General features: G+C 52.8%; 8 protein-coding genes across 8 annotated transcripts; 4 read left to right on the forward strand and 4 right to left on the reverse strand.

Moving 5' to 3' along the window:
* Positions 1 to 579: 579 nt before the first annotated feature.
* On the reverse strand, positions 580 to 1978 carry N7498_001487 (pyridoxal kinase; the record flags this gene model as incomplete). Its single annotated transcript, XM_058448550.1, has 6 exons — positions 580 to 1219; positions 1282 to 1399; positions 1453 to 1665; positions 1741 to 1820; positions 1870 to 1880; positions 1928 to 1978. The coding sequence occupies 6 exons, from the start codon at positions 1976 to 1978 to the stop codon at positions 580 to 582; spliced, it is 1113 nt and encodes a 370-aa protein (XP_058313961.1).
* An 884-nt stretch (positions 1979 to 2862) lies between these two features.
* On the forward strand, positions 2863 to 3825 carry N7498_001488 (uncharacterized protein; the record flags this gene model as incomplete). The annotated part of the gene is made up of 1 exon (XM_058448551.1): positions 2863 to 3825. The coding sequence occupies one exon, from the start codon at positions 2863 to 2865 to the stop codon at positions 3823 to 3825; it is 963 nt and encodes a 320-aa protein (XP_058313962.1).
* A 375-nt stretch (positions 3826 to 4200) lies between these two features.
* N7498_001489 (ankyrin repeat domain-containing protein) lies at positions 4201 to 6095 on the forward strand (the record flags this gene model as incomplete). Its single annotated transcript, XM_058448552.1, has 2 exons — positions 4201 to 4565; positions 4619 to 6095. The coding sequence occupies 2 exons, from the start codon at positions 4201 to 4203 to the stop codon at positions 6093 to 6095; spliced, it is 1842 nt and encodes a 613-aa protein (XP_058313963.1).
* Positions 6096 to 6828: 733 nt separating this feature from the next.
* Positions 6829 to 9279, reverse strand: N7498_001490 (AFI1/MesA family protein; the record flags this gene model as incomplete). Its single annotated transcript, XM_058448553.1, has 3 exons — positions 6829 to 8511; positions 8562 to 8622; positions 8675 to 9279. The coding sequence occupies 3 exons, from the start codon at positions 9277 to 9279 to the stop codon at positions 6829 to 6831; spliced, it is 2349 nt and encodes a 782-aa protein (XP_058313964.1).
* Positions 9280 to 9699: 420 nt separating this feature from the next.
* Positions 9700 to 10734, forward strand: N7498_001491 (uncharacterized protein; the record flags this gene model as incomplete). Its single annotated transcript, XM_058448554.1, has 3 exons — positions 9700 to 9732; positions 9783 to 10248; positions 10310 to 10734. 3 exons carry the CDS (start codon positions 9700 to 9702, stop codon positions 10732 to 10734), a joined length of 924 nt encoding a protein of 307 aa, XP_058313965.1.
* Positions 10735 to 11010: 276 nt separating this feature from the next.
* N7498_001492 (TBC domain-containing protein) lies at positions 11011 to 12440 on the forward strand (the record flags this gene model as incomplete). Its single annotated transcript, XM_058448555.1, has 3 exons — positions 11011 to 11463; positions 11524 to 12266; positions 12317 to 12440. 3 exons carry the CDS (start codon positions 11011 to 11013, stop codon positions 12438 to 12440), a joined length of 1320 nt encoding a protein of 439 aa, XP_058313966.1.
* Positions 12441 to 12708: 268 nt separating this feature from the next.
* Positions 12709 to 14092, reverse strand: N7498_001493 (Nucleotide-binding alpha-beta plait; the record flags this gene model as incomplete). Its single annotated transcript, XM_058448556.1, has 4 exons — positions 12709 to 13486; positions 13543 to 13741; positions 13798 to 13954; positions 14012 to 14092. 4 exons carry the CDS (start codon positions 14090 to 14092, stop codon positions 12709 to 12711), a joined length of 1215 nt encoding a protein of 404 aa, XP_058313967.1.
* Positions 14093 to 16599: 2507 nt separating this feature from the next.
* Positions 16600 to 16809, reverse strand: N7498_001494 (uncharacterized protein; the record flags this gene model as incomplete). The annotated part of the gene is made up of 1 exon (XM_058448557.1): positions 16600 to 16809. One exon carries the CDS (start codon positions 16807 to 16809, stop codon positions 16600 to 16602), a length of 210 nt encoding a protein of 69 aa, XP_058313968.1.
* Positions 16810 to 17280: the final 471 nt, after the last annotated feature.

Consider the following 17280-nt stretch of genomic DNA (forward strand, 5'->3'; position numbering starts at 1 on the left):
GCGGTCTTGCTTCTAAACACTTCATTGACACCGGTGCCGGTGTCATTGATGCCGACTACCGTGGTGAAGTGAAGGTGCTTCTGTTCAACCACTCTGACGTCGACTTTCCCGGTATGTAGGCATGACTCGTGGGTCGCGGTTTATCTGCTGATGCGTTGGAATACAGTCAAGGAGGGTGATCGTATTGCCCAGCTGGTTCTGGAGAGGGTAAGTTCACTCGGTCGGTTATTCAGGGATAATTATTCTGACGGCTTTTATAGATCTACACCCCTGAAGTCACCGTCGTCGAGGAGCTGGAAGAGAGTGTCCGTGGCGCGGGTGGATTCGGCAGCACCGGCGTTTAGAAAAAGATGAGAGATATTTGCAACCAGAATCTCTGGAGACTTAATGAATTTACATGTCGAGAACGACTCAAACCCAAAACATATGAATTTACTTTGTCTGGATCTAATGATGAATCTATATACAAACCGAAAGCCCGTTTTGGTCGTGATAAAATGATGCTTCCCAATTTATCCCTCTTGCTCCGCCTCATTTGTAATCTAGTCGTATCTCGTCTTGTTTACTTTCTCTAGACCTCTATTGCAATTGTGCCGGGAGATCTTCCTTGCGCCACTGTTGCACCTTGAACTGCACGAGAGGATCCCGCAGGAATCGCGTATTCCGGACCAGCCGCACCTCGGCAGCCTTGGTTCGACGCAAATGGTCGCGCTTCTGCTGCTCTTCGGGGCTCAGGTCTCCATTCTGTTCGGGCAAGGCAAGCGCCAGCTCTGCATTGCGGGCCTCCATGGTCCGCTCGAGGATGCTGTGCATGCTAGAGAGCACCTTGACGGTCGCTTGTGCCAGCGGCAGATTAGTGGCCGGAACGCTGTCGGGGGAGACCCACGACTGGGTGGTGCGAAGATCATCACCAGCAGCCACGACGGCTTCGCGGAGTCGGGCAACCATCAGGGCGGCGAACATGTCGCCCGTGCCGCTGAAGAAACAGTCGAGGGCGGGGACGTCGATCCGGAAAAGGCGCGGAGATCCGTCGGATTGCGTGGTGGAGCCGATGACGGTTAGGAAGTTCTCGGGCGGGCTGGGGGTTTTGCCCGACTGGGATAGTTTGAAGAGCTGAACGGAGGTGATGATGACATGCGGGACGGAGTAGATGCGGTGAATGGCGGTGATGGCCTCGGCTAGAGTGGCGAGGGAGGTGATCTTGATGCCGGAGAGGACTCTGCGGTTTGGGTTAGATGTGAAAATTCAGTTTTTCGAGATAACGGCCAATATGTAACCCACTCTGCTTCAAATTGGTTCGGCAGAATTAGGTCTGCGTGATGGATGATCTTCTTATAAGCGGGGACGACATCGTCATTGACGTATAGCCGGCCCTGGTCACCCATGACAGGGTCCAATACTAAGACACAATCGTCAGAGGGTGCATCACCGGAAGAATTGGGATTGACTCACCCCAGAAAAATGAACCAGGTTTCTGCTCGGCCTTCCGCCTCAGGTCAATGGCAATGTTGCCCACGGCTTCTACAGCGGCGGCACTGGGGGCATAGCCGGACAGCATCACATCAAAGTCAGTCAAGTTACTCTGGCAGAGACCCTGGTAGAGATCCGTAATTTCCGGGGCGGTTGCGCGAGTGCCCTTGAACTGCCGGTATCCGGTGTGGTTGCCTATCTCATGGGTTAATTGAGGATATCCGGGAGCCGTGGACTCGTCCGAGTCAAGTCGTTCAAGGTCAGACGTACTGAAATGCACGGTATTCAATGCGGCGACCTCACAGCCCATGGACTGCATGACAAAAGTGGCCATGGTGTTTCCCACATGGCTGGTGGGCTGTTAGCCGTGATGACTCCACGGTCGAGATGATCACGTACCCATAAACCACCTAGGAACACGTTAGAGCTGCGAGTGCACAGACAGAGAAACACTTACATGACTGGCCACTGCCAGTACCCTCGTCTCGGGTACAAGCGATTCGGACATGATTGTTGTAGTCAAGTAGAAAGGTCGCGGGGGAAGAAATGACTCCGCCCCGAGTTCTCCCTTACCTAATTGGTTCCCGTTACACCGCGGGCAACATCGATATTTCGATGACTGTTTATCATCGTCAATTGCGCGAGATGATCATCGTAGATCATAGGATTGACTGGTTTAAGAGAGGTCTGTTTGATCGACACGAGCTGCCCCTCGTGCTCATGCGAGCTCCTTGCCTCCCGGCGTCCTTTCATTTCACGGAAGCGAAATGCAAATTGCGAAACGAGACACGAGACACGAAACCAGTCGCATCGAGTGACACGAGAACAATGGAAATACCGAGTATAGCGAGCTTAGCTGCTCCGTATGGGAAGCACAGCAGAAGAAGGCAACCCGAGCCTACCGGATATCCGTCTCACCACCGAGCAACCCCAAACTCTCTCCCCTGAGCGATGCCGACTCCACCGAACGATCTAGTCCTGCATCGGCCCCTGCTATTTCGGGCTCTAGCGCACTTCGGCCAAGTTTACTTTCGGTGTGCTCAACACTAAAATCTCAACTTCCCCCCGGGGCCTCGTCTCTACACATTCGCTCATTCCCTTCGCTCGGATGTCGAGCTGAACTTCCTTCTCTTGGAGGGCTTACGAGTGCCATGTCGCTCAATTCATAGCTCTATCGCCTCGTTCTCTTTCAGCCTTCGTGGCTACGTCGTTCGTTACATTGATCTCATCGTGGATCCCTTGTCCAACAACGGTTCAGTCTGCCGCAGCAGTCGAACCGCGTCGCTCTCTTCAATGCCAACCCACTCTCGTTTATCGCGATGTCGCCGGTCGCATCCCGGCCGGCGCCTATCCATAACCATCAGCTCCCTTTACCAGAGCCTATTAATTCTAATGCTTATTCTGTGCCTTTTGCCCGCGTCCACACTGGCTCAGCCTACAACCGTATCAGATGTCGTGAACATTCCGCGATCGGCTGCGGCTCCGAGTGGAGAGATCCCCGACGATCACCACGGGGGATCTTCATTCCTCGAGACCACGCAGTTCCGCCGCGAGGTTGAGATCGATTCGACCGAGACAGGACCCAATGGTAGTCTTCTACTACCCCGAACCACGACTTCGGATATGCCCACGCCATTCGACTCCATGTCCAGCAACTTTGCCAACGCCACCTGTGTATCATTCTTCAAGAAATTCCTGTCCAACACGACTGTGACGGACTGCCACGCGGTGTCTTTACTGCTGGAAAATTCCAACTCGTTCTTCCATACGTTGACCTCCGCCGCGGCTACCACGCACGTCCTCAGCATCGCGTGCTCGCAACCTCTCTCCAAATGCGCGTCCATATTAACTAATCTGGCCGAGGAAATGCTCCTCGAGGATAATTGCGGCCGGGACTATCAATCGAACAACTCGGTTGTCCAGGGCGCGTATCAGGACTTGATGGCGTATCAGCCCATGTACCTCGCGACCTGTCTCACCAATTCCGCGACTCAGAACTACTGTTTTGTTGACGCTGCGAAGAACACCACCTCCCCAAATGACTACAATGTTTATTTTATGCCCTTGGGCGGCACAATCGGTTCCGGTGGTCTGACCTGTGGTCAGTGTCTGCAGGACACAATGAATATCTTCGCCCATTGGGCCACGGTCAACGGCCAGACTCTCGACACCACATATCTCCCCTCGGCCAGGAGTGTTAATAATATCTGCGGTGCTGGCTTTGTCAACGCCAATGTCACCGTCGGCACCGATGTCACGTCCGGTGCCGGGTTGACAGTCCCGTTGCTCGACGCTCGGCTCGTTGTCTCGGTAATATTACTCACACTTGGGGCGATATCGTCGGGAATACTTTAAATTCAGTCACTACCTTTGTGATGGTACCAAATGCCTCTTTCCCTCTCTCTTGTTTGTGGAAGTACGGTCATGTGTGATGTCAGCGAATAGCGTGTCCTTCTTTGTTTATACCTAATTCTTGTCAAGTACTTAGCTCGATCTGTACAATCTGCCGAAGTACCTACCAATTTTCATATCACCGTGTGCATTACTAGTTGCATCTACGAATGGAAACGTGAGCGGTCAATCAGGGGTTTGGGGGCGGAAAACACAGCCCTGAGACGATCGCGGCTCAGCCTCGAATCCTCACCAGGTCGCATGCCAGACCCCTTTCAATAAAGCCTGCGGCCTTGGCCCTTGGCGTGAGGCATCTCCATTCATTACTTTGCTCTCGTCATGATGGTCCTACCCCAGGTTCCAGGCACCCAGCCTGCACATCAAATCGCTGTGCTCCGACCGTTGGCCGACTCGCTCTACGACTCCACCCGCGAGTCGACCGACCTTATCAATCAGGCGCACAATGAGCTCGGCTTACTCTTGACGGTGCTTGGCACCGCTGAGACACAGTCCTCATTCCTGGGCGATCGCGAGAATCCGGAACTAGAAAAGACGCTAGAACGCTGTCACACCACGCTCCTGGATTTGGAAAAGCTTCAGAGTTGCTCCGAAGAGGTGGGGCCGCAGAGCCAAATCTCGGACATTCGCGCGCGATTCTCGGACTTGATCTTCGAGCTTAGTATTGCGAATGCTAATATGATGATGTTTGTATACTCGCTGGCGGCCGAGATGGTGAGGATACTGATTTTGTCTTCAGATCGTCGCAAATTAATGTGAGTCGTATCGTGCGGGGCTTCATCGACGATGTAAAGTCTGGCAAGCGGGAGGCAAAAATTGTCGCGAGTGCTCTGGACGATACCTCTTCAAGCGGTGATCAAGAAAGTGCGTGGGAAAAGCTGCAGCATGAGTTGCAAGATGCTGGCATCGCCCCTCAATTGACATCCCAGAATCGTGACATTATCATGTCGACTCTTCGAAAGGCTGCGGATCAAGAGGAACTATTGAAGAATATCACGTCAACAGCACAAGCTTCTGATCCAGTGGATCTGATACAACCACCATCAGATCAGGTGGTTGAACCTCAAGCTGCGTCCCAAGAAAAGGGCATTTCCGACAAGGAGGTGATACCGAAGAAAGAAGAGAACTTCCCCATCCCCGTCGCATTCGAGATTCAGGACACGGATGACTCCTCCAAACACGCGTGGGCCACTATAACCTCGCCCATGGAAGACTTTCCGATTCCCGTTTTGTCTGAGCCAAGCCTTATGGCCCAAGACACCGACAAGCAGGTGGTACCGCTGGCATGGCAGCCCGACACACTCCCAATTCCCGTGGAAACAGAGAACAGGAGACACAGCAGGGCCAGTATAACCAGCTCTTCAGCATTCAAATCCCAGCAAGCTATGCCTACAATTGCACGGGGTAAGAAACCCAGTCTGATGAGCCGAATGAAGTTTAAATGGAACAACTCCAAAGATGAATTTGTTGCATTGATTCAAATGGGCGAGGTCTGCTCGGTCAAATACGCGCTAGATAAAGGTGCCGACGTGAACACGATGAATTCGCAGGGCCAGACTGCCCTGATGGTTGCCGTCTCCTACGGCCATGAAGACGTTATCTCGCTGCTTTTGGAATACGGTGCCAAAATGGACAAGATAGGCACCCACGGCGAGACTGCTTTAGGAGTTGCTGCACTACGAGGATTCGATGACATTGCCCAACTGCTTCTGGTCCATGGTACCAATCCCAACTGTGGGAAAAACATGGGCAAAACGGCCCTTTCTCAAGCTGCTATCAGCGGGAGCTTGACCGTAGCCACGTTACTACTGGACTGTGGTGCCGACCCCAACGCAGTGAGTTCGAATGGTGCCACGGCACTGGTTTGCGCGGCCGACAGCGGCCGCATGCAAATTTCCCAGCTTCTACTCGAGCGCGGAGCTTTGGTGGATAAGTGTGGTTATCCTCGCCGAACGCCGCTTTTCAAGGCTGTGCAGAGAGGCAATATCGGAATGGTGGAGTTGCTCTTGTCGTCTGGCGCAGATGCTCATCTTCAGGATGTTCATAAGCAGACACCCATGTCGCTTGCCATCTCGCTTGGCAGGGACGAGATTGTCAGCATCTTCTACCAACATGGGCTTGAAAACGAGAGCCACACTACTGGTGCTACTGGTGTCCTTCATCAGCCTGCCGGGCCTGGTGATGTGAAGAGTTCTGCTATTTATCAATATTATTGAAATCCAGAGCTCTATAGCCTGGAGATAACCATACTTCATAGCTAGCGCACTGTACCTGCCACCCACGAAACCGCATAACTATCCATATCTTGCACATATCCACTCAACCATAGAAGTTTCAGTCCTAGCGGCTTCGAAAACAGCCTTTCCCATCTCAAATCTCTACATCACTTGCTCTTCGGGTGCTGTATTGGGCTCGGCGCCTACAATGTCGAGGTCGGTCACAGGTTCACGCCTCAGATCGTCTACCCAGGTCCCAGAACAGTAGACTTTTATTATTGAGTGGTTCGGGGTATAGGTCTACCAGGATGGTGCGGAGTTTGTATACGAGTGTCCTGATTGCCATTCATGTCTCCTCCAGAGCTTAGATCCGAGGCAAATCCAACGTTCGGGGTAGTTGTATAACAAGAGAAAACCTGACGTATTTTGATGAGTACTCGGGAATAGGAAATGCAAGTTACTGGGATGCGGTCAAAGACCAAGCTTATTTTCCTAAACGCCGCCGACGAAGAATATCTCCAGGAGCCCTCACGGCAGGAAGCAAGACAAAATATCGGAAGACGCAGAACAAGATATGGATAAAGCAAATGCAATCAAAGATGAGCATCATGAATGGATACAGGTATAGGCGCTTGTCGTTCGTGAAAATTGAACAGGGGAAAAAAGGTATATGCGTTAATGGGGAGTGTATAAAAAGGAAGCGCTCAAAAGCAAAGATGGAATCCGCAGACATTCAGCTTCTCCGAGACATGCTGGCCCCGAGTGCAACACCGACCAGGCTCTGTGGCTCGCCGCCGAAACTGGTACCAAGGTTGGTCATTGTGGGAGAAGCGGGACCCGAGATCGGGCTTTGGGCTGCATCGCGATCACGCTTCACCCGGAAATAACCCAGCTTCGCGAAGCGGCTTAGGTGGGTCCAGAAATGACGGCCGGCCGGATGTGAAGCGATACGGTCCAGCAAGTCGACCGTCGCTTCACGTACAACCTGATCAGGATGGAAGAGCCCCATGCTGAGATAGAACAGACCCGCCTGGTTCTCGGGTGCCACTGTCAACAGTTGGCAGATACCGGCATAGTCTTTGACGGCATGAGAAAGAGCCATGTAGATAGCGGCAGAGTCGGCATGGGATAACTTCAAGGTCCGCAGCCTGTCATGATGATGGTGCAGGTCGGGTCGCTGAATGGGACGAGCAGGGAAGTACATTGCGGCGATGTCTTGAATGTACGAGTAGTATGACCGAGTGTTCCGCCAGCCCTCGATTCGTGAAACCGACGCAGAGAGTTCACGCTGCTTGGCAATTTCATCGGGCCACACGTAGCCATGCCCCCGAAGCGATGAAGGGTCTGCTGCATCAGCCTGTTGACCAGTGGGGCTATCAGGTGAAAGCTCCTCCCCAGGGCCAATGATGTAGAGGTTTGAAGCACCATAGACAGTCTCCTCAAAGGCGGCGGCAACTCGGGTGAACTTGGTGATGTATGCCCGCCATTTTGCACGGATCGCATTCTCACCGTAACGATTGGCAATGCTACGCAGGATATCCTGCATGAATAGGTTGTCTCCCGTCGGATCCGAGTTCACATTCGATGTATGATTTGGCGAAAGTGCATTCTGCTGCTGGAAAAACAAGAGCCCTTCTGTTACCGGAGCCGACTCAACATGGCTCGAGATCTTCATACGACCCGTCGGGAGATCGCATAAAACGTCCCACCATTCCGGGTGATTGTCGAAGGTGGGATTGGTCACACCCGCAATGAAACCAGGGACTTTGAGTAGATCATCGACCTTGGTCAAATCGGTGTAGGGGAAAGCATGGCGGGTGAAGCCGCGCAATATTCCACCAGACGCCAGTGCGCAGGCCGCAAGGACTGCCTCGGCCACCTCTCCAGATGGACGATTGTGCCCGAGGAAAACGACACGCTTCTGTGTGAGAATTGCATTGACAAGAACGATGATCGGGTGCGTGAATGGGCCACTTGTGGTCAAATGAGGATGGCTCGGGAAAGGTTGAGGGGAGGTGGCATGAGGCCCAGAAAACGTCTGGATAAGCTTGACCAGGGAAAAGTCACCCACCGTCTCCGGCCAGATCACGGTGGGAATTTTGACCGGTATGGGAATGTCGTGGTAGACCACTTTCGATTCGAACTCGTGCGTGTCTCTCGGCAACAGGTATCGACTGATTTTCTTCGGTGAGTATTCGCCGTCCTCTGACTCTTCTTCCTCGCGCTGACGGATGATCTGCTCGAATTTCTCGATGAACATCTCCTTGGTGTTGCTGGACTGTAGGATATGGCGCTCTAGTATGGACATCTTGGGCATCAACGAGAGGTCCATGTTATTCACGGCGTCGTAGAGGGATGCGAGGGTTTCGGGGTAGGGTGACTTGAAGTAATCTTCTAGCGCGAGGAGAAGGAGTGGCTATAGTTGTGAGTTCGTGCTGTCGGTAAAAGTACCAGACGAGGACTAACCTTGTAGATGTGGAGGAATGAATGCCTTGTACAGATGGCCATGGCTTTGACAACAGCACCGCTGTCCGTGTATTAGTTCCAGTTCTCCGCGATCGCCATAAGGATAGACATACCGCCGGACTGTGTTATCCTGCTTCGTGTTCACCAGGTTCAACACATACATCAAGGGCGGGCCTTCTCCACCCTCTTCCTCGTCGTCACTACTTTCTCCATCGGAGCCTTCATCTGGGTCCTCATTCTGAATGTCGGCGCCTTCCTCGTTCCCACGATATTTTGACTTGCGCTTTTTCTTCGTCTTTCCAGCCTCCGTTTCCTCCTCATCGTCACCGCTTGTGTCCTTGTGCAGGAAGAAAATGGTCCAATCCTGACTCCGCACATGGGTTTGATCTGGAAGCATCAGCTCCGCCAGCATGCTCTCATCGCCACTGATCGCAGCCGGATACTGGTGCTCCATGATCGGACCCCGGTCGATGTGGAAGGAGGCCACTAGAATGTATTCCACATGGCGCTCCGGCGAATCCACCGGGTATTGCGATTTGCATCGCCGAGGCTTATGGCCGGCCACATTGTCGGCGGAAATGCGTCGGGTCGAGGAGTGCGAGCCGCTGGGCGAGCGCCCTACGAAGGAGGGTGCGGGGGACAGTCGAGGGAGGCCGTTCGTCTTAGGATTTGTCGACAGAGTTTCATTCGACGGTCGATATGGCAGCGTCGACGCCATGTTTGAGAGACGAGAGGGATGCTCCGAGTCAGGAGGGGAAAGGCATGTCTTGACCTTGAAGATGTGTCTGGAAGCGTACCGCACGCCGATCACCGACCCAAGAGTCAAAAGGCGGTTCAGGGGTCAAAAAAAGGGAATCTCCACAGCGGGGGCGATTGCCGATAACAGTGCCGCAGTGTACTTCTCTAATAAAAGTAACGTATGCGAATCTTTAGGCCGAGGACACGGTGCACCAGGTAGGCAGAATCTTCGCATACTAAATCTTCATATGAAAGGTCATAGCTACTAGTGCAATTGACAGCTCCAATCGATACATACAAAGATCCACCGCAACTCAACAGCTCCGAACACCGATCGCGGCACGTGCCCGATCGGGCCGACTTGTTGCCGGGGCATTGTTTACTTGCTTTCAACTACGCAATGGGAGACTCCAACCTCAACCCCCACACCATGGTACGATCTGAAATGACACCCGATAGAGCCAGTCGCTGATTATGATGCAGTCAAGCAATCCTACTTTCAAACCGTCCCCTCTATCGTTTGGGTCCCCGAGGCCATCGCCCTTCCGGCGGCCCTCGACACCGAACTCCCCACCCACCAATCGGCCTGGCACGCCTGGAAGCTCTCCAAGCAGAAGTGGCTATACACCGATGGTATCACCCAGCAAGCTCAATCAGTCGTATACCGCCGCCGAGGATAATTCCGTATCCCCGAGGTCCGATCCCATCCCGCAGCCCAAGTTCACCAGAGAGCTGCCTCCCTCCCCGACTAAAGGCGCACGTTCGCCCGGACATTCATCACCGATTGTGGGAAACCGCTCGAGTGGGATGGGGGGTGCCGGTACTGATGCTGCTGCAAAACTTCCGCCCAATGTGGCGCGGGAGATCCGAGAGGCATTCCAGGTTCTCGATCGCGACAACGATGGTTTAGTCAACAAGGATGACGTTGCAGATGTGCTTATGAACCTAGGTAAGTGGATCGATTTTCCCTTCGAACTCAAGCAAGTCATGCTAACTAACCATCCCTGCAGGCCAAGATTCCTCGCCGTCAACACTATCGCGCTTCTTCCCATCGAGTTCTAGCCAAACCATCAACTTCCCGACGTTCTTGAACACATTGTCCGAATTGATGGCACCCATGTCTTCTTCTCAAGACTTAATTAATGCGTTGGCCGCGTTTGATGACGACGATAATGGCCAGATCGATGCGGCTGAACTACGTGATGCGCTTTTACACACAGTCCCCGAGGATGGAGGGAGACCATTGACAGAACAACAGATCGACGAAGTCTTCAGCGGCTTTACAGGGCGGCGGGCATTCGGTGGTCGGGCAGCGAAGACCGGAGGTGCAGCCAAGAGAGGCGAGGTGTTTCAATATCACGACTTCGTCCGCAGTGTTGTTGGTGGAGAGAACGGAAATAGTGGTCAGCGCGAGCCAGGAACTGCCCGGGTTTGAAATTGTATAAATGATCGTCTTGGTTGGCGTTGGGATGTGGGCTTTTAATCTGCTTATTTTGTTCAGGCGATGCAGATAGGATGTAACAGTCACGACAATACAATCCGTTAGAGATGATCCCAAGTAACGAGTGGTGGGCGCTTGCTCCGCATTCTCCAACGGCAGAAAACCAGCTCCAGCCACCGCAGCCTCAAAAGACACCAACTTTCCTCTCAACCTCTGAAACTTACCAGAGAATGCCTTTCCAAAGCATTCCAATGCGACACTAATCCTGACATGGCCAAATATCAGCCGTCCTGGGGCCTCCCTGGCCCTGAGGTCCCGGCCTCACCACGAACGATGCGAACACTACGGAAGATCCAGTCCCACCAGGTCCTGACTACCTCCAACGCCCTCATTGCTCAAACTCAATCTTCCCGGCCAGGATCTCGCGCTGCTGATCTTGGATCAACGATATCAACGGCAAACAACACGGCTCGGGCGCCCGTACATCGACGGGCGCGTTCCAACAGTGACGCGGCAACTCGTGAAGCGGCGCAAGCGGCGCTCGTGCCAGTTCCCACCCAGAGGCGGCCTGCACGGAAGACAGGCTCAGGCGTAGGGCTCAAGAGATCTCTTCTCGAAAATCTGCTTCGTGATGGTCCACAGAATGGGAGAACTCCGGAGGCACTGCAGGAGTTGAAGTATCTCGTTCTATCGACCAGGGTGGATGCGGATGGAGATGGCATGGTAACTTTTGACTGTCTGATTGAGGTATCCATGGCAATACTAATTTCTTCTTGTCTCTAGTCACCCTATCGGATCTACCTTTGGCTCATTCTTCTTCATGTTCCTCCGTTCCCGACTGATGATTACCTCGCTCTTGTCCACCGCGGCGGCTCCCCCGCCTACACCAAGATCCGCAATGATACCTTTCGCACTCTCGCTACCGATCCTCTTTTCAAGCGTCGCGTAACAGAGGCAAGTCTGATCCGGCTGCTGAACGCGGTGGCATGGAAGTTGCACGACTCCAAAGTGAAGACTCGCTCCCGCCCTTCCTCGTCCCGAAGACGGGAGATGGAGCTTCTGGTAAACACACCTCCTAGTATTGCAGAAGAGCCCGAACCAGGCTCCGCCGGTGGTGCCGTGGGAGATACCGCGATCTATGTTCAGGGCATGAACGTCCTCTGTGCGCCATTCTTGTATGCGGCTCGCAGCGAGGTCGAGGCATTTGCTCTCTTCCACCACTTTGTCACCGTGGAATGCCCAGGCTACGTTCGTAGCACCATGGATGGAGTCCACAGAGGCCTTCGGCTGGTTGACCGATGCTTGGAGATCGTGGAGCCTAAACTGGCCGCTTATCTCTTTTCCAAGGGCATGCATGCTGAGCTATATGCCTTCCCTTCTGTGCTGACTCTTTGCGCTTGCACACCACCGTTGCCAGAGGTTTTGCATCTATGGGACTTCCTATTTGCATATGGCCCACATTTGAATATCCTGTGCATTGTTGCCCAGCTAATCCGTATGCGAGATGAGATTCTTGAGAGTCCGAGGTAAGTTCGATTCCTATCCATGGCTATGTGACATCTGACAAATTGATTAGTCCCAACAAACTTCTTCGATCTTTCCCACCTCTGCAAGCCAAAGACATCATCGCTTTGACTGTTCTTCTGGTTCGAAAGATCCCGGATGAGGTCTATGCAGAGATGGTCAATCATGCAAAATGATTTTCTCTCAATATCCTCTTCAACTGCTTTGCATTCTGATATATTTTTTCTTTCATCACGGGCTTTTCATCGAAACGGCGTTCTGGGCATATACTTGGTTGTTTGCAGGTTTGATTTTGACGGTTATGACATGGGTCATGAAAATGGTTTCGCACGAACTCAAGCAACGATAGTCTGAAATGAACTGATGATTTTTCGATTCAAGACTGAGGCAAACGCCTGGGCAGCTGCCAAATACTCCTTTATGCGTAACGGTGTCCGTTTGTTCTCAAGTCGGCGCTGATGTCGACAGTAGCTCTAATGACCGTTTCTGCATTCCTGACCCGTCTACAACCAACGGGTTATGAGGGTCAACTCTCTTCCTTCCGGGAAATTCCTGGCCACATCTGCCACCCTCTGAACTCTTGTCGCTGACTTCCAGGTCGGGTAGATCCTCTTCCAGGGCAGCCATTGCTCCGTCCCAGCTTCCGCTACGTACTGTGCCGGGCCCCATCGTTACGCGGATCTGCGCACCCATGAATGTCGTGTTGTTGAGTGTAGCCACGGCTCGCTTGGCCTCTTCAATGGTGCGCATGATGGCTGAGCCTAGGGGCTGGTGCTGTGTTTGTGTTTGGTTGTCAAAGGCTTTGGTCACTGTTACATTGCACCGCTCGACGGTTCCTGCACCCTGTAGAAGGCCTTGCAGGTCTGCTGCTGTGGTGGCCGCATTTAGGTTCTGAATGTAGACTGCACGTTGAGTCGAGTCGCCTGTCGGGCTGCTGCGTTCGGTATAGTTAGCCCAGGGCTTGCGTGGTTGGTGATGAGGATAGCCATCGCTCGTATCGTGGAGGGGTTGGATGGGTGAGACCGGGTACATTGGCATCACGTTCCAGCCTTGGCCGTCACATATGGAAGAATGCATCAGTGGGGATGGCGGAAAGCACTGCATCGGTTGCATTCTGGAATCGGGCATCATGGACATGTAATGGTGGGGTGACATCGCCATTGGGCCCGCTATGGATGCATATTCTGGGTATGGGTATGTAGGGGTTGTCGATTGGATGGATCTGTTTCATGGTTAGAGGCTTTGAATCCCCCATAGAGCCAGGGCTGCGGATCTTACTCTGGCGAGATGGGTGATGGAGGCATGACCACGTTGCCCTGGGATTGTGGGGGTGTGGAATGGCCGGATGCATAGCTCTGTATCACTGCTACTGCTTGTGGGCTTCTGGTAGGCCCGGCGATGGGCTTTGTAGGCGCGTTCGTGCGTGCCAGCGTCACAACCAAGCTGTGACCGTCCCATCCATTGGTTGACAGCCGGTCTATATACCCTGTTAAAACCACGACACCAATATATAGGTTGAAAGCGGACACATACGATAAGTGCGCCACGCTTCATCTTCATTTTTCACAATGATCTGCCCTAGGCCAGTGGGAAACCCATGGTTGTCATCGTATACCACGGCCTGCCGAATATGCAGAGCCGTCTGACGCACGAGGTCCTTCAGTTCTTGCCAGCGACAGTGGGCGGGAATCTGCCCTCACAGTCAGAAAAGTCGCGATTGGAAATATCCTGGATAAAAAGTGCTTACTCCCTGGAGGAACACGACGAATTCATCATCCGATCTGCGAGATCTTGGACTGCGTCCCTTTTCCCGGCCAAGAAACGGCATTTCTGCAGACAAATCTCCAAATCTCTCGTTCCAATGATGGGCTCGGGCTGTTGCTGTTTTCCCGACAGGCGGTGCAGCTTGATCCGAGATACAGACGGAAGTGGGATGTTTGTCGTTCGGTAGACGATCACAGTGTTCAGTATCTTGAAAGGCCACCGGCGTTGCGAAACAGTCGGAGTTCAACTTGTCCGACCGGGCTGTGGCCGGTTGGGTCTTCAACTGGAACAACTGCTTTGTTCACGATTAAAGAACAGATGCTGGAGCTTTACAGTTAGCGCAGGCCATTCAAGACATCAATGTGGGCGGATCGATCCCTATTGTCTGGGACGAGGGGTAACGCGACATTGTAGACATCACCCCAAGCGTGAAAGAAGCATCTCTTTTTGGATACAGAAGACCAAGGAAACCGGGCTTACCTTGCTTCTCCTCAATCAATGCAGGTCAACGGATTGGTCTGACCGACACATGCACGAAGAAGCAGAACCCTCCTCGAGCCAGAGGAGCGTTCGGACTGTTATAGGGAAAGTGGCAAGAAAAGAGCGAGCAGTGAAGTGTCTCTTGTGAATGTATCACTAACCATTTCCATATCATGGACAAGCTGGCTCGACACTAGTAATAATAATTCACGTCGGCCTAGAAGCGGGCCCTTAGGAGCAGACCCAGCTCGAAGGCGAGACCCAGGAGATGCAGGTAACGCATAGAGAGGCCTTGGCCATCAGCCAGTCATGTAGGGGATCCATCGTCTCCTCCTGTCGGCCATGCTGAGATATGTCATTTTCGGTCGCGAAACCTGAGCTCAGCTTCCACCGTCCGCTGCCAAATGCAATAAACCCTCTGGCCGTACCACTCTACTGGGAATAGTCTCAGCCCTCCAGAAACACCAGGGTCATCCGTCCGCTTTTGCTTTTTTTTATTCTTCCCCCTATCTTTTCTTTCCCTCAATCTGGAGCCAAGCCAATTCCCTATTGACAGGTTCGTCTCGATCCTGGATATACCGGTTCCCACTGAACACAGAAGTGAGGGCAAGCGAGGTGATTGATGGAAGGCAAATCGCGAAATCTTTGCATAATGGAGTTATCTTGCTCGGGGTTACACCGCCAGATCCGGATCGGAGGTGCTCTGAGGCGTCACCCAGGGAGGAAGGTATGTTGGAAAGTGGAGCTGGGCGGCACGGCCCATATCGATCACATTGGCCTCTTGTACATATGCTGCAGTTACTCTCTAGCGTGCAGATGCCGTGGAGCTCTCTAATGGATATCATTGAACCAGATCGGACCCGCTCACAGAACCTAGAGATCGGCGATCGGGGGCCCGAGAGAACCCTGCAACATGATCAATCAGACGAAGATGTCTTCAGTGGCGTGGATGGTTGGATGTTGCCCCGGCGATCTGCCATTATTGATTTATAACGCCATAGATAAACAGGTACCTGCAGTGGCAGCTCGATATCGTCGTGGCTGGCTGCTGGCTGCGAGTGCGTCGGGAAGGATTCGAGTCCCAACATGTTTCTGTTCTGCTTCTGCTTCTGCTTCTGCTTGTTCAATCTGTCTGATGCTGTATGTATCTCACCCCGCGCAGACGTAGTAACGTGGTTACACGGCAGCTTCCCCTCGAGGAACCATGAGGGGTTTCCGAGTTTGGTAATAGTAACACGAGCTCGCGTAATGAGAAAAGCCGGATCGTTGTATCCCGTGCCGACCGGACGGTCCTCGGTGTTATCCGGCGTGATCACGGCCAGGGCATGTGCGACGCCGTCAAATGACACGTGGGAATTTCTGGCCTTCCGACCATGGGATGGAAAGCTGAGGATGATGTGAATTCTTTTCCAATGTCCCTCGTGACCCTAAATCATGGAGCCGCGGTGATCAACATAGGCTAGGAATCGACTAGAAGAAGTAGTCGATACTGGCCTCCCAAGATCGGTCGCCTCGCGATACTAAGATCTCTACGGGTTATGGTTCACGGTACGTGGGATCGGGTAGGCTTCTGAAGGTTTATAGATTCATTTTCAGGGTTTCTAGGTTCTTTTTAGAAAACTTCGAGGAAATGAATATGGAGACATGAAAATGTATGGCTCAGGACAAGACATCAATACCATGTTAATGATATGCCAGAAATATTGCTCAACCGATCAGATATCGTGTATGTTCTGACCTTGCAGGTGAATAAAGGCGTCTGGGGGATGACCTGTAGCCTGGGTACAGGACAAAGCACCTATTATCAAGTCGAGGTCCTCGCAACAAGTCGACCTCACTATCTTCCCAGCTTCTTTCAACTTCGAGATTTTGGACCGGGACGCATCCGCCTTCCCGTCTGGTGATGGCGAGTAGAGATTGGTAGTGGCTCGGAGTCCGACATAGTACTTCTGGATTCCGGAGCGAGGTGATGTTGGATATTTATAGAGAAGCGAGAGAGAAAAAAAGACATTCGCTCAGGGAGGAGAGTTTGTTGAGCTCTTGTGGTTTTGCTGAGGATGTTTTTGTTTCGATCGGGGTCCGGCAAGGTCCTCATCGTACGAATCCGACCTTGGCGGCGCACCGGTGACAGTAGTAGGAGTTCATGCCGAACTGAACAGCCCCAGAGGCGGTGTGGTTACCTAGGCCGAGAGATTGCTGGCAGCGCGAACATCGGACGAGGTCGAAGGCCGGGGGTGAGGATGAGCCGGGATGGGAAATGGGGTGCGGTTGCGGCGTAATCTGAACCGCGGGCGAACTCATGGTGATGCGATGTGGTGGAAGAGTTCCCAAGGTTGAAGAGAAGAGCTGAAGAGCTGAAGAGCTGGAAGAAAACAAAGGAAGGAGAGGGGGCAAGAATGCTCAATAAATCGAGTGCTTTGGGCGACAATCCCTTTGGGCCCCAGTAGTTTATTTCGCGTGAACCCAAAATTCCTCAATTTCCAGTTTTTGCCGTCTGCTGTCACACGCGTCTCGGGTGTCATTGGCGTCATGACACCAAGGCACCCTCGTTAAGACTGTCTTGATTGACTCGTTTTCTAGATCGAGGACGTGTCTACTCCCCACGCATGTTAGGCCTCCTATCGGAGGTCTACTCGAATATGCTTCGCTCCATGAGGAATATTCCCAATCTGTCAGACTTCCTTAAAGGAGTTTCCCGGAGAAACCGCGGCAACTTGGATCCGGTCGTTTTCCTTCTGCAAGTTGCCGACATGCCGGATGCTGCACGAGGCC

This window comes from Penicillium cinerascens, assembly GCF_028974065.1.
Source record: "Penicillium cinerascens strain IBT 15544 chromosome Unknown contig_16_segment0_segment0, whole genome shotgun sequence".
NCBI classification, from domain to species: Eukaryota; Fungi; Ascomycota; class Eurotiomycetes; order Eurotiales; family Aspergillaceae; genus Penicillium; species Penicillium cinerascens.